This window comes from Xenopus laevis, chromosome 1L, assembly GCF_017654675.1.
Source record: "Xenopus laevis strain J_2021 chromosome 1L, Xenopus_laevis_v10.1, whole genome shotgun sequence".
Taxonomy (NCBI): Eukaryota; Metazoa; Chordata; class Amphibia; order Anura; family Pipidae; genus Xenopus; species Xenopus laevis.
In genome coordinates, this window is record NC_054371.1 from 46,806,344 (window position 1) to 46,833,869 (window position 27,526).

General features: G+C 41.8%; 1 protein-coding gene across 1 annotated transcript; it reads left to right on the forward strand.

Moving 5' to 3' along the window:
- The first annotated feature begins 667 nt into the window (after nucleotides 1-667).
- On the forward strand, nucleotides 668-26,761 carry cfap97.L (cilia and flagella associated protein 97 L homeolog). Its single transcript, XM_018230414.2, has 6 exons — nucleotides 668-819; nucleotides 4,318-5,128; nucleotides 7,068-7,139; nucleotides 7,723-7,991; nucleotides 15,648-15,810; nucleotides 25,627-26,761. The coding sequence occupies exons 2-6, from the start codon at nucleotides 4,339-4,341 to the stop codon at nucleotides 25,734-25,736; spliced, it is 1,404 nt and encodes a 467-aa protein (XP_018085903.1). The 5' UTR covers nucleotides 668-819; nucleotides 4,318-4,338; the 3' UTR covers nucleotides 25,737-26,761.
- The last annotated feature ends 765 nt before the right edge of the window (nucleotides 26,762-27,526 follow it).

A 27,526-nucleotide genomic window follows, 5' to 3' on the forward strand; every position in this document is an offset into this window, starting at 1 on the left:
GTACTCACTTTTCCTGACTGGGACTGGGTAGGGGAGGGTCCACGTCGCTAATGCAGAGCGCGCAATTGCGCGCTCTGCACTAGAAGAGCCGAATTTCCGGGTTGAAAACCGGAAATTCGGCTCTTAGTTACGAGGAGCGGCATTTTTGCCGCCCCTGGTAACCAGGGGGGCGCTGCCGCCTGAGGCGAGTGCCTCAATTCGCCTCATTGGCGGAGCGCCCCTGTACACATCAGATAAGTTCTGAAGAATCCCATTGTATATTACAGAACCCAGCAGATGCGCCTTTTCTTTTTTTTTCAGATTTGAATGGCTGCTCCATGGCTACACAGCAGCTTGTTTACATAAACTATAGTTGCCTTCCTGAAACAAACACCCAAGTTGTACCAGTGCAACACAACAATACATATTTTACGATTTTTATTACTAAAAACATTCAAATTTTTTGATATTACTGTTCCTTTAATGCTCAAAAAAAACTTGGTCAAACATTGGAAGCTGATGCCGTTATACCAGTGGCCATTGTGCTGGCAAATAATAATGAAAAAATTAAGTCTGGAACAGAATGGGTGGTACTGCGAGCAGATGAAATTAAAATTAGCATTAGACGACCCCAGGTCGCTGTTTCCAGCACTACCGTTAGTCACGCACTGAAGGCAAGTGCAGCGTCAGTGCGCTTATATAGGTGTGGCGACACAATCTCGCGAGATGAGATTTGTGACGTCGGCCAGGAGTCAAGGAGCTGGGCATAAACAGCGATTCGAGACTAGGTCTGTGGCAAGAAAATCAGGACTGTCCCGAGAAAAGCAGGACTGTTGGGCGGTATGTATAATGCTCCCATACATTTCCAGAGTCATTGCTTGGAGAAGCAGCCAGTGCGTATCATACAGGTTATTACTTGCACTACTGCATCATTAGCATAGCATTTGCTAGTACCGTTCTTTAGACAATCCGCTCTTCCTTATCATGAACAGGCACTTCATAAATAAGCTTCTTTTCCATGTCATGAGATGACCAACGTTTAATACATTCCCCTACCATATACTAACTTGCTGTTCACTGCATATTTGTCCTTGTCGTACATTACCCTTCCATATCATGAGCAGCCTTATATTTTATGATTAGCATTCAAATCTACAAGCCACTGTCAGCTGCTAAGTGTCATACTCAGCGCCATCTCTTGCTTTGCTGACTCCTAATTTTGCTCATTGCTGCACCTTCTGCTCATAACAAAGTAACATAGCAACATAGTAAGTTATGTTGAAAAAAGACACACATCCATCAAGTTCACCCTTTGAACTCGATTTTACCCTGCCTAACTGCCAGTTGATCCAGAGGAAGGCAAAAAACCCATCTGAAGCCTCTCCAATTTGCCTCAGATGTGGAAAAATTCCTTCCTGACTCCAAAATGGCAATTGGTCTAGTTCCTGGATCAACTTGGACTATGAGCTATTTCCCATAACCCTGTATTCCCTCACTTGCTAAAAAGCTATCCAACCCCTTCTTAAAGCTTTCTAATGTATCAGCCTGTACAACTGATTCAGGGAGAGAATTCCACATCTTTACAGCTCTCACTGTAAAAAACCCCTTATGAATATTTAGGCGGAACCTCTTTTCTTCTAATTGGAATGGGTGACCTTGTGTCAGCTGGAAAGACCTACTGGTAAATAAAGCATTAGAGAGATTATTATATGATCCCCTTATATATTTATACATAGTTATCATAATACCCCTTAAGCGCCTCTTCTCCAGCGTGAACATCCCCAAATATGCCAGTCTTTCCTCATAGCTGAGATTTTCAATACCTTTTACCAGCATCGTTGCCCTTCTCTGGACCCTCTCTAATACAATAATGTCCTGTTTGAGTAATGGAGATCAAAACTGTACGGCATATTCTAGATGGGACCTTACCAGTGCTCTATACAGAGGAAGAATGACCCCCTCATCCCGTGACTCTATGCCCCTTTTAATACAGCTCAAGACCTTATTTGCCTTGGATGCTGCTGATTGGCATTGCTTGCTACTGCCTACTTTATTATCTACAAGGACTCCAAGGTTATTTTCCATAATGGAATTGCCTAGTGCAGTCCCATTAAGGGTATAAGTGGCTTGGATATTTTTACATCCCAGGTGCATGCATTTACATTTTGAATATCATTCGCCACTTAGCTGCCCAGATTGCCAGTTTGTCAAGATCCAGTTGCAAGGATGCCACATCCTGGATGGAATTAATTGGACTGGATAGTTTTGTGTCCTCTGCAAAAACTTGATACATTACTTACAATACCCTCCCCTAAGTCATTAATGAACAAGTTAAATTAAAGTGGACCCAATACCGAGCCCTGAGGGACCCCACTAAGAACCTTACTCCAAGCCGAGCATGAACCACTCTCAACAGATCTTAGTTTAGAAAGCAGTCGTTTGTGGGGCACGGCATCAAACGCGTTGGCAAAATCCAAATATGTTGATCACCTGCCCCCCACTGTCCAGCATCCTACTTACCTCATCATAAAAAGCAATCACTTTGTCTGAAATGACCTATCCTTCATAAAGCCATGCTGATTGCTGCTAATAATGCCATTCACTAGGACAAAATTTTGTATGTGATCCCATAACAAGCCTTCAAATAATTTGCCACCACAGATGTCAAATTTACTGGACTATAATGCCAGGCTGAGATAGTAATCCCTTTTTAAATTTTGAAATGACATCAGCTTTTTTCCAATCCATAGGTGGTACCATCCAGATGAAAGCAAATCGGAGAAAATCAGAAATAGGGGTTGGTCTAAAACTGAAATAAGCGCTCTTAGAACCCAGGGGTGTATGCCATCAGGCCCTGGAGCCTTGTTTACATTAATTTTTATTAAAGCTTTATGGATCATATCCTGGATCAGCCACTGACTAGATTGAACTGAGCCATCAGTGCAGCTATGAAGTGAGCCTGGGAACTCAGACTCCTCTATTGTATACACTGAGGAAAAGAACTGATTTAGCATATTTGCCTTTTCTGTATCTGTTACAACCATACTGGTACCATTATTTAAAGGAGGCAATACTCTCAGCCTGCATCTTTTTACTATTAATATACTTCAAAAACTTTTTGGGGGTAGTCTTAGCCTCCGCCGCTATGCTGTCTTCATTCCCTTTCTTTGCCTTACGGATTGCTGTTTTACAACATTTATTACAACTATGGAAGTGCCAAACACTTTTTTTCAGTTCAGTTGTTTTCACACTGTTCACCAGAATTAAATACTTTTTTTCAATTGCTTTCTATCTTTTATTTTTTACAATTTTTCCAAAATTTATGTTTAATATCCCTGTCTCTGGTGTTTCAGTCTGGCAGCTCAGTAATTCAGGTGGAGATTCTGAACTGTTACAATTTGCTACATTAGTTGATACATTTATCAGCAGTATCATTGGAATATTGGCAACTATTGTATCAAATATTATAGCTGCCTTTAATAAAACTCAGGGATTCTGCTCAGAAGGGCGACCCCCCCCCCCCCGACTGGAGCAGCTTCAGAAAGACATAAGGTGAAAATGAAACTTTCCACTTCAAGATTTAAAAAAAAAAAATAGAAAGTTATTGGAAAAAGTGAACTATCTGAAAAGAACTAAACTGAAAAAAAGTGTTAACCCCTTTAACTTTCATCTTGTATTCTTTTTATATAACATCTAACAAGCAAATCTCAACTCTTCTTTTTCTTTCAGCATTTGTAAGGAATGTTCCCTCTAAGGTGTGCACTCGTGCATACAACAAATTGTGGTGCGCACAAACAATTTTGTGTGAAAACACAAATTTTTGTATTAATTGAAAAACTGTGCACAAAAGTTTAATATAAATAATAAATAATTTTTGTGCACATAGCCAGGAAGGAATAAGAGGGATCATTGTTTGTAAGTGTTTTATATGCCTTTAACATATTGCACAATGCTGATAAAAATGTTGGTGTTTGGTAAAATATTAATAGCAAACATATAGATTTAGCTTCTCTTGTTTTTATATTATATGTAACATGATAGCAGTATACATTCAGGTATAGAAGTACGCTTAGGATTGGTTAAACCCTAACCAATGAACATGTTCTGCTCAGCTTGCTATATGTATTAAACTTAGTTTTGACTTGCTACATATAGATATACATTTTATAATTAGTATGCATGAAGAATATGTTTGATTGCATATGGGGTAGGAATTTGAAAACTATGAAGAGCCACTTGGATACAAATTAAAGAGCAGCTTATAAAGTGCAAACTAGGTAACTTGTACACAATTTTTTTAACACTGGTATTTTTCTTTCTTTTACTTATATCTTTTAGATCTAAGAATCTTAGGACAATATGGATCGGTATGACAACCTCTCTGATGATGGTGAAGTTGATCATTCCTTTTTTGACAGCGATGCTGATGAGAGTGCAACTAAAGTAGGTGCCACTTTTTCAGGTTCAAGCAAGCAAGAAAATATAAACTCAAAAGTGAAGAAAGATGTCAATGTTATTTCATATGAAAATAAGCAAAATGTTGTAGAAAATGTATCTGAAGAGAATGGGAGAAGCCATGTATATGAGGGAAAAACTGCAGAAGCATCATTTCCATCAACTGCTCCCAGACCTGATAGTACACTTAAGTCTGGTAGGACCTCGGCACAAAGTTTACGGATAGAAGCCACCATCCCAACTGGCATTCCCCAAATAAGGCGAGAGTTTGAAGACAATTATTACACAGATGAGGAAGATAGCAGCGAAGAGGAAAGTCACAATTCAAGGCCCAAAACCGCAAAACAAACAAATATTGGAAAGAAAAGCACTGGAAAATCCAACAGAGACTTTGTTTCTACAATATCTAGTTCAGATACTGAGTACTCAGACACTGGCTCAGATGATGGTGCATCAAAATCATCATATCACGCTACAAAAGGATCATTAATGCGATCTCCAGAAAGGAAGTCCTCTCGCTCGGCGATGAGAGAATTGAGGGACTATGCTGAGGAGTCAGAAGACACTGTTACTGATGTAACACCACTTTCAACACCAGATATCAGTCCTATACAGTCATTTGACCTTGCTGCTACCAATGAAGCACTTAAAAGTAAATTTAAACGACAAGAGAACATCAGTCAAGAAATATATGGTAATTCCAATATTAATATCTTTTATCCTGTAGGAAAACATGTCGAATATGGGGAGGGTAGACATTTGAGAAATATAAGAGAGAATTGTAATTTTTAGATTGGCATAAGAACATTTTGGAGAGAGAGGATAATGGGGAACAACTAAAGAAATATGAAATTCGCAGAAAGGAAATGCCTTGAGAGTGCAATGGGAGGTTATAGATCAGCTGGACAAGGATAGGACTGCAAGACTCTGTTGGGTCTAGTCCAGGAATGTCCAGCTGAAACACCCCAGTTGCAGCTATCCGCTTTCTCAGTGTATGGACAAACACCTTCCACCATCCCTGTAGCAGTTGGTAATTTTCTGAGGCCTCAATAAGGTTTTTGAATATAAACTTGCAGATTAGTGAGTAGTTTAGGGCCAGGGTACTTATTGGTGGGTTAAAATCGCTGTCAGTGGTAACCAGTACTCTACAAATTTATTTGCTGCTTGTCACTTTTGGTAACCAAGCGAGAAAGCAGGGAGGTAGGTACTTGCATGGCAGAGAAAAATTAGGTGTTGGATAGGAAGTCAGAAAATAACTTAAAGGGGAACTATTGCGAAAAATGAACATTTAATATATCATACTAAAATAAGACATTTTCTAAATATGAAATAATCAAGTTCTGAAATAATCAAATTGCTCTTTATTTTCGTCCTTTTAGCATCTGTTTCGGAGCCTGCTACTGAATTCCAGCAGTTAGATGGGGGTCACTGACCCTGGCAGCCAAAAAACTATTAGCCTGTGGAGGCTACAATTTTATTGTCGTTACTTTAATTTACTTATCATTTTCTTGATAGCTGCTTAAATTCCACACTGGAGTACTGCTGAAGAAAAACCTAAATAATTAAAAAAACACAACAAATAAAAAATGAAAGCCTATTGCAAATAGTCTTAGAATCTGAATGTCTACATCATACTGAAAGTTAATTTAAAGGCAAACCATCCAATAAGTAGGAAAGCAAAACCTGGAACAAGTCGAGAGGACAGAGAACAAGAAAAGACCACGGGCACAAAATAATAAGAACTCGATCCTTTAGTTTAGGCCATCAGCAGAATGAACAAATGTGTTTAGCTACTCTTTACCTTTTGAGGTTAATAACTGGAGTGAAAAAAAGTTTCTTGTTTTATGTGTTTGGAAATGAGAATACTTTAACTTGCTACACGGCAAATTCAACACTTTTGCTTGTGAAGAAGGTACAGATTTGTGGCGATGTACAGATTTTGGTTATGTACTTGGAAAAGAGAACATGGCCCTAGTCCACTAATATGCATGAGTTATGCTGGTTAGCTCCCACATAATTAATTGAAAGCATCTTTAGACAGATGAGGAGGAGGTTGAGTACACTGCAGAAAAGTATTTAAATAAGCTGACAAGGGGTGAGAGTACTGTGTAGAGAAGTGTGCGGAGACGTTTCTTGTAACAGTCCCTTAACCCCTTTGCAGCCAGCACAGCAGTACTGTGGTTGAAGTTGAAAACAATGAGCTTCATTCTTATGTTGACCCTCTGCTCTTTGTATATCTTGCTTATTAATATTAAAATGTAAATATAAAGTGTCAAATATTCCACAGCGCTGTACAATATATCGGTGTGGCCATACAAGATTACATGCAAAAACAACCAATAATCGATACAAGAGGTAAAGAGGCCCAAATATGTTTTAATAATATAAAGTAGTTGGTCCCATTTATTAATCAGCTAGCGTATCCTGATATTGAAATAGAATAGGACCTTATTCAGAAGCCTGTTTATAAATGTTGGTAGATTGGAAACTTCAATAAAAACACTAGTATGACATGAAAGTTGAGCCTTGAAGGCTCATTGATGTTGAATTACCACATATCTTGATTTGTTTTTACATGGACCATGCTTCCAAGAAGTGATATCAGTAACATATTTCATATATTGTACCCATAGATCCAGATAATGACTTGAAGAATAGGCAGAAGGCTGTTCAAGATGCAGTAGACCTAAACCAGCTTCTTAAAGGTAATGTAAACTAGGGATGCACCAAACTAGGGATGCACCAAAACCGTGGATTCGGTGCATCCCTTATGTAAACAATTCTTCTTTAGTCTTTTCTTTGTTCTTTTCTTTCACCCAAGAGAAACTTTTCAGGAATGGGATTTTTTTTCCAGGCTGGATCTGGCAAACTTATTTCATTTGTATTTTTGGTCAGTGAATGTGAACTTTCTTTATAAATGGGGGTGAGAAAAATGGTCAGTTGGAGTTTGCACAAAAGGCTAAGCTATATCTAGATAAACATGTTGTAGAAAATTACAGGCTATCACAGGCCAAGATACAGCCAAAATGTTTGCTTCATCCTGCTCTAGTGTCTGCACTAAAAGGCACAGTGTTAGCCTATGTGCAGACACACACAGTGGATTTTGAGGCAAACATCATGCAGACATCAGAGCGGGATTAGGTGAGCGGTTTCTGAAACAACTGCGTGTGACGCTGGCCTACACTACTAAAATGAAGCATAAGAAAAGCTTTCAGATTATTTTAGTTCCTTATTTTTTTCTTCTGCAAGTTGATCGGCAATATATACTGTATGTTTGTTTTTTTCTAGCATTTATGCACCTGGATAAAAAGGAACCCGGGCCAGTACAGACTGAACAGCCAGTCATGCATAACAAGAAGAACTTCTCTTTTTCAAATGAGGAAGTGAGGCAGATTGAGCGGGAAAACCAGAGACTGCTGAAGGAACTGTCACACCAGGCAGCCAAACCCCGTAGCAAAAGCATTACTCCCAAAAAGCCAATCTCTGCTCCAACCAGGCTGTACCATAGTGCACTGAATAGACAGAAGGAGCAGCAACGCATTGAAAGGGAAAACATGGTAAGTACCCTAATCCAAGGTGAATACTACTAAGAAATCTTTCCTGCATCGGTTTTTCATCACGCTAAAAAGAGACTCCTCACAAGGGGAGCCACTGTTTTCAACACCAGACTTTTATCTTATGATGTACCAATGATGTAGACTCTACTTCACAGCAGGAAAGATAGAGTGCTAGAGATTATGATTCTATGTTTGCAGATCCTACTTTAACAAATAGGAATAGTACAGTGGCTCTGGAGCAGTGCTGGCTGGCAGGGAGAGAGTTAATTACACTGATACTGCACTAAGCTGAGCCTAATCAGCATGCTCAGCCAGAAAGGCCACCTTTTCGGAGTCAGTGCAGCCCTTGCAATGTTGCAGAAATATTTTTCTTTATAAACACTAACATCTTTATGAAACTTTAATTTACTGAGGGGGGCTTTTGTTAGGCATCTCCACTATTAAATAATTTGTTAAAGGGATACTATCATGGGAAAGTTTTTTTTTTTCTTTTTTTTTTTTTTTATCAGTTAATAGTGCTGCTCCATTCTAATTCTGCACTGTAATCCATTTCTCAAAAGAGCAAACAGATTTTTTTATATTTAATTTAGAAATCTGACATATTGTCCGTTTCCCAGCTGCTAGCAGTCATGTGACTTGTACTCTGAGGTGACATTGGATCTGCCATCTCCGGAGGCAGCAGGTCCAGAAGCCCCCAAACACAGTTGAGAACTCTGTAGCGGCTCGTAAATTTGGCTACTGATCCCTGCTACTGCTCAGGGACCAAGTTGGGCTCTGCTTTATGAGTAGTTTCAGTATAGGTTTATGAAAAAATGTATATTCAAAAAGTTTCTGGGGTTCTAGTTTGTGTGCTGTGGGGCCCATTAAAGGAGAATTTAAGTCATAATCACCGGGGGGGGGGGGGGGGGGGGTTGGTGCCAAATGTTAGGCACAGTGATTGTAATAGCTTACCTTAAACCCCAGGAAGGTGCTCCTGTTAGAGGAAAACAGAATCAGACCAGATATTTCTACAGCATTTCTTTCTTCACTTTTCTTTTCTCTGGGCATGCACATGCACGCTAGAGTGAAAATGGTGGCTTTTCATTTCTAAGTTCGGTTCGCAGTCTACTGTAAGTACATCTGCCCGAACCAGAATGAAAAGATGATGAAATAATCTGAATAAGGTAGCGACAAGGGTCTGGGTACAGGGCGAGGGGCCAGGGCTCAAGGTATCAGGTAAGCGATTTTATTCTAACATTTTGGCACCCCCCTGTGATGTAACTTTAGTTCTTCTTTGAGTTAGGTTGCTGTTTTTGAGAGATCAGGATGAGTGTCCTTTTACTTATAGCAACTTTGCTGTATGAATATAATTATGTTTTGAACAACCAGCAGAGGGCATTATTGCACCACATCTGATGCCTCTGGTGATTGAGTCCCTGTAAAGCCATATGTGCATGTTACTGTTAGGGAATCATGCACACTGTTCCTTCTAAATTATGTGTAGTGTATGTACAACAGTAATGGTTGAGCACTTTAAGCGTAAGTATGAATGCCGAATTATGTATGTAATACCACATAGCTTCAGGCCCGGATTTGTGAAAGGGCCACCAAGGCCCGGGCCTAGGGCTGCAGGATTTTAGGGGGTGGCATGCTGCACAACCACACCCACATTGGTTCATAAATACTGAGGATGCGCTGGAGATACAATAGGTTTTTAAATTTCCCATGTGTTAATCCACATTTCTATGGTCCCGTTCATGACATTTTGTGCGAATAAAGGGGAGGGCACAGGGGAGATGAACAGCTATGTAAATCCGGCCCTGCACAGCTTAAGATAACAATACACTCTGCTGACTCAGCCACTCCTAACCATGTCAGCAGCTAACTGTGCTGTGTATAGCACCAAAACAGCCTCCTCGAGAAAGATGCTTAGGGGCAGATTTATCAAGGGTCGAATTGGAAATTCTAATTTTTTTCGTTTTTTTATGTTCAAAACTGTCACATTCGACTAGGGAGTTATTCAAATTCAATTAGAGTTTTTAAAAAAAATTTGAACTTCGATTTTCGAGATTTATCATACTCCGCCGAATTGCTTTTTAAGTCAGTGGGAGATGCCCAGGGATCAATTTGGAGTTGTTTGCAGCTTTCCTGACAATCTGCGGAAAAAACTTAAATCGGGTTTTTAACATCCAAATCTAATACAAATTAGATTCAAGTTTTCGGGTCGATCCTATTCACCCAGGTTTAAAAAAAATTAGATTATTATAATAAATTTCGATTGGTCGAGTTCATGTGTGTTTATGGCAGTAAACTCGAAATTCGATCTTTGGTAAATGGGCCTCCAAATGTCATGACGCATAAATTTGGCAGAACCTCTAAGGGACTTTCTATACCATAGAAAACATTATTTATAAAGTATTTTGAAGGTTTTATTACTGTAATGTTAAAGCGGTGATTCACCTTTAAGTTAACTTTGTGTGTTATAGAATTGCCAATTCTAACAGCTTTTTAATTGGACTTCGTTATTTATTTTTTATAGTTTTTTTAATTATTTGCCCTTTTCTTCTGACTCTTTCCAGCTTTCAAATGTGGGGGTCAATGACCCCGTCTAATAAATAAATGATTTGTAAGGCTACAGATATATTGTTAGTGCTACTTTTTATTACTGATCCTTCTATTCAGGCCTCTCCTATTCATATTCCAGTCTCTTATTCAAATCAATAAATGGTTGCTAGGGTAATTTGGACCCTAGCAACCAGATTGCTGAAATTGCAAATTGAAGCTCAATGAAAAGCCAAATAACTCAAAAACCACAAATAATAAAAAATGATAATCAATTGCAATTTATCTCAGAATATCACTCTCTACATCAGATTAAAATTTGGCTCAAAGGTGAACATCCTCTTTAAAAAAAAATTATTTAATATGGTTGACACCGTTTGATGCTCAAAAGGGCTTCCCCTAGCAGCCAATCTATGAACCCAAGGCCAGCAAGACACAAAAGCCATTAAGGAATTGTTTTGACATGCCATTCAGCAGTCAGTAGCAGACAAATCATCCCTGTCTGCTTGTCAATGCTCATAATGTCATTTAGAGTAAAGTGCCCTGGCTGCCACACACAGAATAGTGACAGTTGGTCCTCCATGCAAAAACTCTCAAGCTCATTGTTATGTACATTGCTGGGGGCAGTGCTAAGCTTTGACAGACAAGAGAAAATGCTATCTGACCACAGCATTGCTTCTAAGGGCTGGGCACCGCCCATAGACTATATACTGTCCCCACCCCCTGACACACTTAAAGGAACAGTAACACAAAAAAATGAAAGTGTTTTAAAGTAATGGAAATATCATGTAGTGTTGCCCTGCACTGGTAAAACTGACCTGTTTGCTTCATAAACACTACTATAGTTCATATAAACAAGCTGCTGTGTAGCAATGGTGGAAATTGAAAAAAGGCTATATGGCACAGGATTAATAGTGGATAACAGATAAGTAGATAAGCTCTGTAGAACATAATGCTATCTGCTGTGTAACCTGAGCCTTTTCTCCTTTGAATGGCTGCCCCCATTGCTACACATCAGCTTATTTACATACAGTGTCGGACTGGGCCTACGGGACACCGGGAAAAAACCTGGTGGGCCCCGGCCAGCCCAGACCTGTTCCCCCACTGCCCTATAAAGAAATAATCCTGTGCGGCTCCATACATACGCGCGCAACACGCAGGGTCCGCGCATGCACACGTGCCAGGCCAGGGAGTCTGGGTCTGGAGGGGGTCCCTGGGGACTGCCAGGAGGGCCCTTCCTAGGTGGGCCCCAAGGCTGCAGTCTGACCCTGTTTATATAAACAATAGTCGTTTTCTGAAGCAAACGCAGCCGTTTTACCAGTGCAGAGCAACACTGCATTATATTTTTATTACCGTACTTTAAAACACTTAAATTTTTTGATGTTACTGTTCCTTTAAGAAGAGAGCCGCGAGAAACTGTTGATTTTTTTGTTGTTGTAGTTACAATTATACCCCAGGGTAATTCTATGTCAGCCATACAGTGCTGCTATTAGGTTATTGCAGTCAGTATCACTATAGTAAGCATCATGGTTGCTGTTTGCTAAAGCAGAAAAAAATAAATGTGGCAGCGAGTCCGTGCAACGCTGTGAAAGTGACATTTAGGCAGAGCGAGTTTGTAGTATAAATAAATTGGAACAGGTGTTATTGCGTAATAGTCAGCTGCCTGCCATTCCAGCTGTCTGAAGCTCAGGCTCTTGTCAAGGGAACAGATCTGCACACTGCCTCTGCTTGGAAACAAGGCTGAACTCAGAATCAGCTTTCTAATCTTTCTGTTCAAGTACAACTAAGATGGACCTGGTTTATAGATATCCTTAGTTTGTCCAGTACAAAGCTAAACCAATGGCATAACTTAAAAAACTAAGGCTATTGTCACAGTATGCAGAAAATAACTGCAGAGCAATGTCGGTACCCCCCAATTCTGTACCCAGTCCATAGTCACTGATAACTATGATGTCCACATGTCATGTGCTTATGAAAGACCTTTCCCATTAAAGGAGAAGGAAAGTCATTAACCACTTGGAGGTACCAAATGTTAGGCACTCCCAAGTGAATGTATTTACTTACTTGAAACCCCTGGCCACTATTTCAGTGAGCACCACGGCTTCCGGCTTCTTCTCTCTTCAAATTTCCTGCTGCAGACGCATGTGCGCAGGAAAAAGCCAAATTTTTAGTTAAAGTTTGGCTTTTCCCTCGCGGCTGCGCATTTGCAGCCGCAAGAAAACCTTGGGCCGGTGCAGTTTTCTGCTGATAGGAGCACCAGACCAGACCGGGGTTTGAGGTAAGTAAATACATTCACTTGGGGGTGCCTAACATTTGGCACCCCCAAGTGGTTAATGACTTTCCTTCTCCTTTAAGTGCATGTTTTCAGGCGTACGTCTATCTGTGTGTGTGCAGTGAAATCTGGTGGAATATGTCTATTGTGCCATTAGCCTAAGCCACTTTACATGTGCTACAGATGTAGTTTACACAGATATAGCATGTAGGGCCAGAACTAGGGGTCGGCAAGCTAGGCATCTGCCTATGGTGCAACTTGAGGGAGACGTGAGTGGAATGGAGGTGGATTGCACTGTTCCTCAATGGGGATAGGGGGACAAGCAGTAGCTGCAGTGACAAAAGACAGAGTGGGGAAAGGGGTAGGTTTGTCTCTGGCAGTGGGAGTGACAGAAGACCAAATGGAGAAGGCTGGTGGATTTGTTTTTGGCAGTGGTGAGTGGTGTTCGAGGCGCAAGTTTGCTTAGGCTGGCCTTGGGCTCCCAAGTCTCTTAAACTCTGGGGCTGCTCAGAGAAGTAGATGGCTAACAGTACTCCTTTTTAAGCTACCTGTACAAACAAAAAGATAAGATCTTGAGGCTCTGTCTGGGCTGGATTTCATGTGCGGGTGCCCCTAGAGCCTGCCTTCGCTACCTCTACCCGCACTAGAAGCACGGAGGAGGAGCCAGAGCATGCGTCCCCAGTTCTCCCAACAAAGTGACAAGAGCGGCATGCCGCCCCTAATACTTTGCCTTCCTAGGCCCGAACCTTTGTGGCCTTGCCCAGGCCCGGATTTGTGGCGAGGCCACAAAGGCCCGGGCCTAGGGCGGCAGAATCGTAGGGGCCAGCCGCTTGCTGAGGAGTACTGGGGACGGGCAGCTCCCCAGTTCTGCCTGTGTGCGCTTTCCGGGAAAGGTGTCCGGGACCACACGGTGGGGCATCGGTCAGGCGATTGGCCTAGGGGCACCTATGCTGCAAATCCGGCCCTGGCCTCACCACAAATCCAGCCCTGGGCTCTGTACAGCATAGAAATGGTTCAGGGAGAACATTGAGTGTGCTTAAGCACAGCCCGTTCTGGAATGTGAGCTTGTTCTATTTCAGGCACCCCTTCTTCCCTCTACTTTATTTCCTTCTGTTCATAAGGCTTCTTCGTTTAACATGACCAGCATGGCACTCATCCAAGCATGTGTTATTGGTCATCTGTTCTAAATGCCACGTTCTTTCCCTTGTGCACAACTGGAAGCCTTTACACTTTTGATTTAAAATACATGGGTAGCATTTCTGCCTTGCAACACTCGGGTCCTGAATTCAATTCTAGCCTAGGCACTATCTGCAAGAACTCCCTATGTCTTCCCTGTGCCTGTGTGGGTTTCTGTTGGTTTTCTCCCACACTCATACAAAACATACTGGCAGGTTAAAGGATAAGTAAACCTTTAAAATAAGTGAATGTAAAATTGATGAGACTGCTCTGATGTTCTTCTGCTTAGGAAAGATGCAAGAAAGGTTTCTAATTGGTTTTCCTAAGCAGGAGGACATCAGAGCAGCCTCTTTCGTTCTCCTGACAACTTCCTTGACTACTTGGTGGTCAGACTGGTTGGAAACTGACCAGCAGGTGGCGCTGTTGTAACAAAATTCATTCATATTAACAGCACATGTATCCCTTAATATCTTGGAATTAAAACAAAATAAATAATGAATGTAAACTACAAAAGTACTTAGAATAGCATCAACCTCAATTTTACACTCACTTATTATAAAGGATTACTTATCCTTTAAGTACATTTTTAGCGTGTAATAGAACACACAATTCTTAGCAATTTTTCAGCTGGATCACTGACCCTGGCAGCCAAAATACTGTTGCACTGTGAGGCTACAATTTTATTGTTTTTGTTACTTTTTATTATTTATATTTCTACTCAGGGCTCTCCTATTCATCTTCCAATCTCTCAATCAAACCATTGCCTGGTTGCTAGGGTAAATTGGACCCTAACAAGCACGTAGCTGCTAAAATTTTAAAACCGAAGAGCTACTAAACAGAAATAAAAATAATTCAAAAACCACACAACAAAATTAAGACCAGTTGCAAATTGCAGAATATAACTCTGTACATCACACTAAAAGTTCATTTAAAAGCAAACAACCCCTGTGGTTGATTGGGATTAAATTGACTGTAATGTGTGTGTGATTTAGGACCTTAGCATGTAAGCTCCACTGGGGAAGGGACTGATGTGAATGATGTTTAATCTCATACATCGTGTAAAGCACTGTGTAAAGGAGTTGGCACTAAATTAATAACTAGACAGCTTTAGGTGGTCTTTAATTCCATTCAGAGGCATTAGACTAGAAACTGTTACTCTCTAAAGTGCCATTGCCCTTAGACAATGTAGATACGTTTTTGTCATGTTTCCCAACCTTTATTTATCAGCCTTGGATTTTTATTGATGGTTTTGCTATAGCTACACAAGACTGGCATATAATAGAGACCAGGGGTGTCCAAACTGCGGCCCGAGGGCCACATGCGGCCCGGGATGCATATGAATGTGGCCCAGCTTGGTTCCCGAGGAAAAGTCATGTCGCAAAGGATATAGGAGGAGAGAGGAGGAGGCCCATTGCCCAGTTAGTAATAATAATATAATAATAAGTCTATTTAATATCCAGGTGTCCCATTTTCCAGTGTATAGCTCCATCTGGTTATCCAACTGCCATTGTAGTTCTTTTCTGTGTATTTCCTTTACTTTTACAAATCAAACGTGTTTGTGTATTTCATGTGTGGCCCCAGACAATTTTTCTTTTTCCAATGTGGCCCTGCGAGCCAAAAGTTTGGACACCCCTGATAGAGACTGATGCAATTTATTTGTTTTGCAGGCTCTTCTAAAAAGGCTTGAATCTGTAAAGCCAACAGTTGGCATGACCCGTACTGAGCAATTTATGGATTATCAGCGTCAAGCAGGATACCTGAGCGCAACTGCATTGTCCCCCAGGCCTGGAAAAGCATCAGTAAGCCGCCTCAGCCCCTCTGTATCATCAGGTAACTTGATATATATTTTGTAAGATATGTGTGTCAAAAGGGCACAATTGCATGTATATTTCACCATTGTTAGACTGGTGAAATGAAAACTCCTAGGAAAGTATTTGTTGCTGCAGCAAGTAAAGCTGTGTAATTGTGTACCAGCTTAGGAAAAGCTTGATAATGGGTTCCTGGAGTGAATGGAAGAGAGCAGGGTGGGCTTCCAATCCTTGCTCCAGCTGCCAAAGTAAAGGTAGCTAAGTAATAAGACTGCAGGTGAGCTGTAGTTAAAAGGAGGTGTGAACTACAACTTTAGAGCTTCCCTGGCCATTTTGCTGCCCGAGGCAGCCTTCATTCTGCTGCCCCACCCTCCCCACAGCACTCTCCTTTTCAGCACCAGAGGGGGTCGGGGGGTCGTGCACAGAGCGCAATTGCTGGGTTGTAATCTCCAGGTACTATAATGGAAATTTGGCTATCAAAAGTTACCAGGAGCGGCATTTTTGCTGCCCCTGGCAACCAGGGGGCGCTGCCGTCTGAGGCAAGTTTCTAACCTCGCCTCATTGGTGGATCGCCCCTGGAGCTTCCCCCTTGAGACCTCCTTGAGTGGAAGAAGGAGATTCTTGTGAAGCTGGGCAAGAGAGAGTGATTCCCCACTGAGTTAAAGTGTTAGAGAGAGGTCCAAAGGACTGGAGAGAGAAACCCCTCCCAGGAGACAAGTGTCTAGAGTGAGTCCCAGAGAGAATTTTGGGAGTTGTGTACGTCCACGCCAGTGAGGGCCGGAAATGTGACTTTTGTGTGAACACAAGTGAGGGTGTTAAAGCGGAACTGTTAATGTTTATGTGAAGCAAGAGTGTTGAACCTGCTCATTGTGTTTGAAATAAAAGCCAGTCAAGCTGCGTCTAAACGTTAAAGGTGCTGTCCGTCTCCATTTTCTGTGCTGAAAACTGTGGCTATAATCTTTGCTACCCGAAGGTCACAAAATATTCTTACTCTTTGAGAAAGTCTAGGGACCTGTAACCATTTTATATATATATGTGTGTGTGTGTATATATATATATATATATATATATATATATATATATTGTAGCATGGTTGGGAAAATCATAGATGGAAAGTATATCCCTCCCAGAATTCTCTATGAAGCAGTACTAAGTTTGCTTAGTAACTGCATGTTACCTGTGTTCAAAGCATAAGGACTTTTATTGCTGGGCACAAGTTTCCAGAAAGAGACAAGTTATCTGGTAGCAAGGACTGGCTACCAGCTACTGCCTTAAGTGTTTGGGGAGCGGCTGCTTCCAGGAGAAAAGCACAAGGAATCTCCAAAGGACTGTGAGTTAACAGTTAATTTTGTTTGCTGGACTTATATTGCCCCAGTGGGAGACTGTGGGACCTTTGGGAAAAGGACATTTTCATTTATCAGTACAGCTGGACTATTTTTGTTTACTGCCTTCCCAAAGGGTATGAACTGTTATGTTGCTGTTTAAGCTGCTGTGTTAAATAAATGCACACGTGATATCAGCTGGAAACCTGTGTACTGTCTACTGTCTGTGTGAAAGGAGTTGCTGCTGCTACTACCTAAAGAGCCATTCCCCCACAATTGGTGGAGGATGCGGGCAGCTCCTTAAAGAGACAGTCATATTAAAGGATTGTTATATCAAGCACAGTAGGGTGACTTTCACAGAACATTGCCAATATGGAGGAGATTCTAAAAGAACTTGTAAAGTCCAATGCTCAGCAGCAGCACGCCAATGAGCATCTGCTGCAAGCCAATGCTCATTAGCAGCGGACTAATCAAATACTCGCAGAGTCTGCTCAAACAGCTTTAAAGGAACAGCAGGCTATCAACAGTCAGCTTCTAAAACGGATCGACACTATGGAAAAGTTCCAAAGTGGATCAAGAGAGCCCGTCTCTGTGTATAAAAGAGTGCAAACCTCTTTACAAAAGATGACATCAGAGGATGATGTGGAGGCTTATCTCGCCATATTTGAAAAAGTGGCAGAGCAGGAAAAACTTTCACCTGACCAGTGGGCGGGGGTGCTTGCTCCCTTTTTGTCCGGAGAGTCGCAAAAGGCTAATTTTGATTTGAATCCAGAGGATGCCCATCAGTACCAAAAGTTAAAAGCGGAAATAGTGGCCCGGTTGGGAGTAACCCTGGCTATGAGGGCCCAGCGGGTACATGCCTGGACATTTGATGTGGTCAAACCTGTAAGGTCTCAGATGTATGACCTAATACATCTTGTCCAAAAGTGGCTACAACCAGAGGAATTAACTCCTGCACTAATAGTGGAAAGAGTGGTCCTGGATCGTTTTCTCCATGCTTTACCTATTCGGCTGCAACGTTTTGCAGGCCAAGCTGATGCAACTGATGCTAACCAGATGGTGGCCCTGGTGGAGCGCTTTCTTACCACAGAGGATTTTCTTCAAAGTTCAACAGCTAAAAGTGCTGGCCCTAAGAGTCAAAAGGCACCGGGTATAGGTAAAGACATACCAACCACTAAAGGGTGGAAAGAGGCCCCAAAAGGTGGAAATGGTTCCATGACCAAGCCATTGAGAGGGCAAAGCACTAAACCAGACCTGCAAGTTAGGGATAGAGGACAAGTAATTTGTTGGCGCTGTCATGAGCCAGGGCATATGGCAGCCAGTTGCCCACTTACCCTGGAACCCATGGATTGTAGCACTGCACAACCACATTTGTCCTTAGTTGCTAAGCCTGTGTGTATTGCCCAACCTGGTGCAGAAGTGGAGCCACAAATGTGTACCGTCAAAGTAGACGGGCAGGAAGTTTCTGGCCTTCTAGACTCTGGAAGTCTGGTAACTTTGGTTCATGCAAGCCTGGTAGACAAGCAGAAGCTACAGTCATGCCAGATGGGAGTTATTTGCATACATGGGGATGTTAAAAACTATCCCACAGCTTCCCTCTCTTTTGAAACGGCTGGTGGAATTTGCATTCATGAAGTGGGAGTGGTAACAAATTTAATGCATGATGTTATTTTGGGACGTGATTTTCCTGTGTTTTGGGACTTATGGGGTAAAGTAAAAGGGTGCGAGGAGGGAAGTGTGCCTCCAATGTCTATTTCCCCAATATGTCCTGAATCTTTAGAGTCTAATCTTCCCATATGTCCTGAGCCTTTAGAGTGTTTTTCCCCAGGTGAGGCTGTAGGAGTGGCCCCAGATAAAAATTGCAATTTCCCTTTAGAGGTCTTGGTAGGAGAGGATGCGGAGCCTGAACTTGATCTGCCTGATCTACCCATTTCTCGGGATAATTTCGGCACTGCCCAACTAAGGGACCCCACCTTAAGTAAAGCTCGGGAACAAATAAAGGTTGTAAATGGGGTGCCCCAGGAACCAGGTGCTGATAAAATATTTCCTCATTTTGCAATGGAAAAGGATTTACTGTATAGAGTAAATGAAGTACAGGGTGAGAGGATAGAGCAACTGATAGTTCCCCAAGCCCATAGACGTACAGTGCTGGATCTGGCACACGCCCATGTGTTAGGGGGACATTTGGGCTATGAGAAAACGAAAGACCGGGTGTTACAAAGGTTTTACTGGATTGGGGTACACCGAGAGGTAAAACAATATTGTGATTCCTGTCCCATTTGTCAGTTAACGGCCCCAATGCCACATTTCAAAAGTCCCCTTATACCCTTGCCTATAATTGAGGTACCTTTTGACAGGATTGCCATGGATCTGGTAGGCCCTCTAGTCAGATCTGCTAGGGGACACCAATATATCCTTGTTGTACTTGATTATGCCACGCGGTATCCCGAGGCAATTCCACTAAGGAACGCCTCAGCAAAAAGCATTGCCAAAGAGCTGGTTCTGATGTTTACACGTACAGGGATCCCAAAGGAGATCCTCACTGACCAGGGGACACCCTTTATGTCAAAGGTAACAAAAGAATTGTGTAAGTTATTGAAAATCACCCAACTGCGTACCTCAGTGTACCACCCCCAAACAGATGGGCTGGTAGAGAGGTTTAACAAAACGCTAAAAGGCATGTTAAAGAGGGTGGTAGCTTCGGATGGTAAGGACTGGGATGGCCTTTTACCTTACCTCATGTTTGCCATACGGCAGGTGCCCCAAGCTTCCACTGGGTTCTCTCCTTTTGAACTGGTGTATGGTAGACACCCAAGGGGTCTCCTGGATATTACTAAGGAGACCTGGGAACAGGAAGCCACTCCCTTTAAGAGTGTAATCGAACATATCAGTCAAATGCAAGATAGAATCGAAAAGGTTATGCCTATTGTACGGGAGCATTTGCAACAGGCTCAGGAGGCCCAGTCGAGGGTGTATAATCGCTCGGCTAGGGTGAGAACCTTTAATCCGGGGGATAGAGTACTGGTTCTTGTTCCCACAGTAGAAAGTAAATTCTTAGCAAAATGGCAAGGTCCTTATGAGATTGTAGAGAAGGTAGGAGAAGTTAATTACAAGGTTCATCAACCTGGGAAAAGGAAACCCTACCAAGTGTATCATGTAAATTTGATTAAGCCCTGGAAGGACCGCGAGACCCTTGCGGCTGTAACCTTCCCTAGGGAAACAGCAGGTAGTTTGGTTCCAGAGGTAAAAATATCTGAGACCCTGTCGCCAAGTCAAACCCAAGAGGTAAAAGAGTTCTTACAAAGAAATAAGGATGTGTTTTCAGAGTTGCCAGGGCGAACCAAGGTGATTAACCATGACATTATGACAGAACCTGGGGTAAAAGTAAACTTGAAACCCTATAGGGTGCCTGAAGCTCGCAGGCAGGCGATCTCAGATGAAGTTAAAAAGATGTTAGAGCTTGGGGTAATAGAAGAGTCATGCAGTGAGTGGTCTAACCCCATTGTCTTAATTCCTAAGCCAGATGGCAGTCTCCGTTTTTGTAATGATTTCAGAAAATTAAATGAAGTCTCTAAATTTGACGCATACCCCATGCCCAGAGTAGATGAGCTGATTGAGAGGTTTGGCCCAGCAAGGTATATAACCACCCTTGACCTCACAAAGGGTTACTGGCAAGTTCCCTTAACTGACAGGGCCAAAGAGAAAACTGCTTTTTCTACCCCTGAAGGGTTATTCCAGTACAAAGTACTGCCTTTTGGTTTACATTGGGCCCCAGCTACATTTCAAAGGCTGATGGACCGTGTTCTGAAGCCCCATCAGAAATATGCCTCAGCCTATCTTGATGACGTGGTCATCTTCAGCACAGATTGGCAAAGTCACTTACCCAGAGTCCAGGCTGTTCTGGATTCAATCAGAGCGGCTGGTTTAACAGCCAACCCAAAAAAATGTGCCCTTGGGTTAGAAGAGGCCCGTTACCTGGGATATGTAATTGGAAGGGGGTAATTAAGCCCCAGATACACAAAATTGAGGCTATACAAAACTGGCCCCAGCCACTGTCAAAAAAACAAGTAAGAGCTTTTTTAGGAATGGTGGGCTACTACAGGAGATTTGTGCCAAATTTTGCCACTATCGCAGCCCCACTAACAGAGTTAACTAGAGGTAGAAAATCTGCCATGGTTACATGGAACCCAGAAGCAGAGACAGCATTCCAAAATCTAAAAACTGTTCTCTGTAAGTGCCCAGTTTTGATAACCCCTGATTTCAACCGCAAATTCATAGTTCAAACAGATGCCTCAGATGTGGGACTAGGCACTGTTTTGTCCCAGGTGATCAGGGGTGAAGAACACCAAGTGGCCTACCTTAGCAGGAAGCTAACGTCAGGGGAAAGAAATTATGCCATTGTGGAAAAGGAGTGTCTGGCCATTAAGTGGGCTCTAGAAGCCCTAAGGTACTATCTCTTAGGGCGCCAGTTCAGGTTAGTGACTGATCACGCTCCTTTAACGTGGATGGCGCAAAACAAAGAGAAAAACGCCAGGGTCACCAGATGGTTTCTGGCACTACAAAATTTCAAGTTTGTAGTAGAACACAGACCAGGGAGTCAACAGGAAAATGCTGATGCTCTCTCTAGGGTACACTGTCTGGTGGCCAAGTGTGCTCAACCCAACAAGTTTGAGCAGAGGGGGAGGATATGTAGCATGGTTGGGAAAATCATAGATGGAAAGTATATCCCTCCCAGAATTCTCTATGAAGCAGTGCAGAGGGATGTGAAAATGAGGCTCTGAGTAGCAGGGAGGTGATTAGCCTCACCTGGAGTAAAAGGTGGGGTCTGATTAGGCTGCTCTCTGCCCTAGAGAGAGAGAGAGAGAGAAGGGAGAGCTACTGGAGGGCTGTGTTAAAAGTTTGCTTAGTAACTGCATGTTACCTGTGTTCAAAGCATAAGGACTTTTATTGCTGGGCACAAGTTTCCAGAAAGAGACAAGTTATCTGGTAGCAAGGACTGGCTACCAGCTACTGCCTTAAGTGTTTGGGGAGCGGCTGCTTCCAGGAGAAAAGCACAAGGAATCTCCAAAGGACTGTGAGTTAACAGTTAATTTTGTTTGCTGGACTTATATTGCCCCAGTGGGAGACTGTGGGACCTTTGGGAAAAGGACATTTTCATTTATCAGTACAGCTGGACTATTTTTGTTTACTGCCTTCCCAAAGGGTATAAACTGTTATGTTGCTGTTTAAGCTGCTGTGTTAAATAAATGCACACGTGATATCAGCTTGAAACCTGTGTACTGTCTACTGTCTGTGTGAAAGGAGTTGCTGCTGCTACTACCTAAAGAGCCATTCCCCCACTATATATATATATATATATATATATATATATATATATATATATATATATATATACACACACACATATACATACACACACATACAATGATGTCATGGACAGCTTTTTGGGTTTCCATATACACTGCCACCTTCTTAATAATCACAATTCTGTATCTAAGAATATATATTTGCTATGTAAACTTTTCTGATTGGTTATAATTTCAGCCAAATGACACCCCAATAGTACCACAGCCTATGGCTCTTAGTACATACACACATTCACATACTTTCCCTCCACTAGTGAAGCAGCCCACCTCACCCCTGTGTTGTAGCCTGTGGTATGTGCCAAAAAAATAGGGTGTCATATGTAATCCTTTGTGTTTAACCAGTAACTGATATTAGTCAAGGCTAAGCCTAAGGGTAAGGCCAGACGAGGAGATTCGGGGAGATTTTGTCGCCTGGCGACTTATCCGCACGTCTTTTGCGCAACTATCTCCCCGAACTGCCTCAGCGTCTTTTCCCCATAGGCTACAGCTCAAAATTGCCTGCGCTAATGCACACGTGGCGATGCGTTGGGCAACTATTGAAAACGCATCGCCGTGTGTGCATTAGTGCAGGCGATTTTGCGCTGTAGCCTATGGGGAAAAGACGCTGAGGCAGTTCGGGGAGATAGTCGCGCAAAAGACGTGGCGATAAGTCGCCAGGCGACAAAATCTCCCCGAATCTCCTCGTCTGGCCTTACCCTAAAAGGGCATTTAGCTTTCCGTGTGTGTGTGTAGCGTGCCTATTGTTGAAAAAATTCATATTTTTTTAAAAAAAATTCCTTTTTCTCTGTAATACTAAATAGAACCTTGTACTTGAGCCCAGCTAAGATATGTCATCATTATTGTAGCCAAAACAACTGTGTAGGGTTTAATGTTTGATTAGTGATTTTTTTAGTAGACTTTTGACCCACATCCTTGATAAAGGCCCCAATGTGGGTAAAAACGATGGATGCACAGTGATTATGCAATAAAAATGTATATATACGATTCATTTGACCAAGCACCCATAAAGCAGCATGGACAGAGTGCAAGTACCTTTTTGTTCCACAAGGAACACTGGACTTTTTTTTTCTCTCTCAGGCTACTAGTCTGTGCTAAATAATTATTAGCTTGACTCTGCATTTGGCTGTGTTTTCCTTTTACACAATGCAATGCAACACAATTATACTTGAAGCTCTATAAGTTAGTAAGAATAATAGTTACATAGTTAAATTGGGTTGAAAAAAGACAAAGTCCATCAAGTTCAACCACTCCAAATGAAAACCCAGCGTCTATACACAAACCCCTCCCTACTTTTAATTAAATTCTATATACCCATATCTATACTAACTATAGAGCTTAGTATCACAATAGCCTTTGATATTATTTCCAAGAAATCATCCAAGCCATTCTTAAAGGCATTAACTGAATCAGCCATCACAACATCACCCGGCAGTGCATTCCACAACCTCACTGTCCTGACTGTGAAGAACCACCTACCGTATACCCGAGTATAAGCCGAGTTTTTCAGCATCCAAAATGTGCTGAAAAAGTCTACCTCGGCTTATACTCGGGTCAGCGGTACCCGACCCGAGTAGCTGTGATTGCAGTCACTTTTAATCATTCCTATACCAACAGTTCACTTGGTGAGAGACTGCAATATCCCACAATGCCCTCTGTTGGTTATACGAAAGAATAACAGTGCGCCCTCTGTTGGTTATATGAAAGATTAACAGTGACTGCAATATCACACAGCGCCATCTGTTGGTTGTATGAAAGAATAACAGGGACTGCAAAATCACACAGTGCCATCTGTTGGTTGTATGAAAGAATAACAGGGACTGCAATATCACACAGCACCATCTGTTGGTTGTATGAAAGAATAACAGGGACTGCAATATCACACAGTGCCATCTGTTGGTTGTATGAAAGAATAACAGGGACTGCAATATCACACAGCACCATCTGTTGGTTGTATGAAAGAATAACAGGGACTGCAATATCACACAGCGCCCTCTGTTGGTTATATGAAAGAATAACAGTGACTGCAATATCACACAGCGCCCTCTGTTGGTTATATGAAAGAATAACAGTGACTGCAATATCACACAGCGCCCTCTGTTGGTTATATGAAAGAATAACAGTGATGGCAATATCAAACAGCACCCTCTGCACATGGTAGTGGGACAGTGGGACAATTCACACAGTAATCCGTTTGGCAATTCTCTGTCATCATCAGCTTTGCAAAGAAGTCCGGTTGATCGCTGGGGGGGTCTCTTTGGCAGAATGTGCGCTGCTGGGAGACAGGGCTGTAGTTGTGTCTAGGCTTATACTAGAGTCAATAAGTTTTCCCAGTTTTTGTAGGTAAAATTAGGTACCTCGGCTTATACTCGGGTCGGCTTATACTCGAGTATATACGGTACGTTGCTTCAAATGAAAGTTCTTTTCTTCTAGTCTAAAGGGGTGGCCTCTGGTACGGTGATCCACTTATGGGTAAAAAGGTCCCCTGCCATTTGTCTATAATGTCCTCTAATGTACTTGTAAAGTGTAATCATGTCCCCTCGCAAGCGAGGAATTGTAAAGGAATTGCTGTTTTTAGCATTGCTAATTCTTAATCTTAAAGGGGTTGTTCACCTTTAAATAAACTTTTAGTATGATGTAAAGTGGTATTCTAAGACAATTTGCAATTGGTTTTCATTTTTTATTATTTGTGGGTTTTGAGTTATTTAGCTTTTTATTCAGCAGCTCTCCATTTTGCAATTTCAGCAATTTGATTGCTAGAGTCAAAAAAAACCCTAGCAGCCATGCATTGATTTGAATGGGAGACTGGAGAGAGGTCTGAATAGAAAGATAAGTAATAAAAAGTAGCAATAACAATAAATGTGTAACCTTACAGACCATTTGTTTTTAGATGGGGTCAGAAGAAGAAGAAGGCAAGTAATAAAAAAAAAAACTGTAACAAATAAAAAATTAAGGCCAGTTGAAAAGTTGCTCAGAATTAGCATTCTATAACATAATAAAAGCTAACTTAAAGGTGAACCACCCCTTTAACATTTCCAGCTGAAGCCACGGTGAATACACACATACAAACCAGTGTACTTGAACAATTTGTAATTTTATGGTTACTGTCTTCTGTGTTCCAGTATCTAATTCTCTTTTGCACAATATTTTAAGGAGGCTTTTCAAGGATGTCCAGTGCAACGAGTCGGAGCGAGAGGACAGGATCCAGCGGTGCATTGCTGAGGCCTACACGATCAGGCAATGTCCGAGCAGCTTGGCAATGAATATCTTAAAATATGTAGTTTTGTATTTCAGTATCATTCCAATATATATGCTGCTGTTGTGAACTACTTTGTGTTTGTTGTGTTGGGAGAATATTAATATGATACATGCATATACATGCTTTTTATATATATATATTTTTTGATATAAAGTAAATAATTTGCTATGTCTGTAGCATTCCTGTATAAAATGTGACCGTTTTGAAAGTGCATGCCTCCTTATCCAAGGAGAAGAGTTCTCAGCTTTTAAATAAAATGTGGTTGGGGTGCAATGGTGGAGCAAAACTGAGCAAGTGAGTATGGAATGAATTGTGTAGAAGTGGAGCTGGTGTTTGTATGGCGTAACCAACTTGTAACCAACAGTAAGTAGATCATTATCCAGTTGCACAGATAATAATACGTGTTTCCTGGCTGTGTTTCCAATACTTTCTGGACCTGCTGTTTGTTTGTAATTGAATGCCTTTTATACTGAAGGTGGATGTCATTTATAACTGTACGGTTATCTTGGCAAACTCCAGTTTAGGATTCATGAGAACTATAAACTGAATAGGACTGCAATCCCAATGTGGCTGAGCCATAATCACATCCAATTTGTTATGCAATGTGTGCAATGGCACTATATGACTGGCAATGATTCAAGCAATGCAAAGAGCTGCACCTGCTTTTATGGTGCAATACACTAGTTTATCTTAGACTTAGGATATATACCCATGTAATTTGCAATAGGTAACAGACCATGATAACCCCAGTGGCACAATAAAGAAACTATCCATATTTAGCCCAGGAACCTCCTTGTGTTCCTTAAAGAGATACTGACACCTGAAATTAAACTTTTTTTTACATCTATTATAATATTGGCTTTGCAAGCTACTTCTAACTTTGCCATAAAGTATTTGCCCAATGCTTTTACATTACCTGTCTGATCCCCCATGTTCCTGTATGAGGGGGCTGCCATATTTGTGCAGCAGGAGTCCGTTAGCATTAGAAACTGTAACTAACAGGCTGAGATGGGACAGTCAGGTTGGCAAAGTCAGTGTGTCAGAGAGTCAGGCTTAGGAACTTCAACTTACAATTATATACAAAAACAAACCTCTCAGCAAAAAGTGATCAACATGACCTATAGGTAACATTTAATGTACATTCATATGCTAAAATTCATTTTTTAGTGTCAGTATCACTTTAATTTCAGATAGATTCTTAAGGTGGCCATACACGGGCTGATAAAAGCTGCCGACAGACCAAGTTGGCAGCTTATTGGCCCATGTGTGTGGCCCTCCAACGGGCTTCCCCGATTGATATCTGTCCCAGAGTCGGCTAGATGTTGATTGGACAGGGGTAAAAATCCTGCCGGATCACGGACCGCATCTGTTCGTTGATATGGTCCAGAGAACCGACCGCCCCTATGATCCGATCATTAAAGGAGAAGGTTAAAACTAAGTAAGCCTTATCAGAAAGGTCCACCTAAATATATCAGTAAACCCTCAAAGTAATGCTGCTCTGAGTCCCCTGTCAAAAGAAACACAGCAATTCTTTCCTTCTATTGTGTACACATGGGCTTCTGTATGAGACTTACTGCCTTCAGCTTGCCCCAGGCGTGAACATGCTCAGTTTGCTCCTCTCCCCCCCCCCTCACCCTTTTATGCTGTAATCTGAGCCCAGAGCTAAAAGTGAGCAGGGAGAGACTCAGGCAGGAAGTGAAGTCATACCAAGCTAATACTGCAGCTACTATCCTAAACAAACAGAGAGCTTCTAGAGCTTTTTACTCAGGTATGGTAAAACATTCTACAGAATAA

Coding starts and splice junctions, on each gene's coding strand:
- cfap97.L (XM_018230414.2), top strand. CDS start 4,339: ATGGATCGGTATGACAACCTCTCTGATGATGGTGAAGTTGATCATTCC. Junction 5,129..7,067: donor CATCAGTCAAGAAATATATG/GTAATTCCAATA, acceptor TTGTACCCATAG/ATCCAGATAATGACTTGAAG. Junction 15,811..25,626: donor CAGCCCCTCTGTATCATCAG/GTAACTTGATAT, acceptor CAATATTTTAAG/GAGGCTTTTCAAGGATGTCC.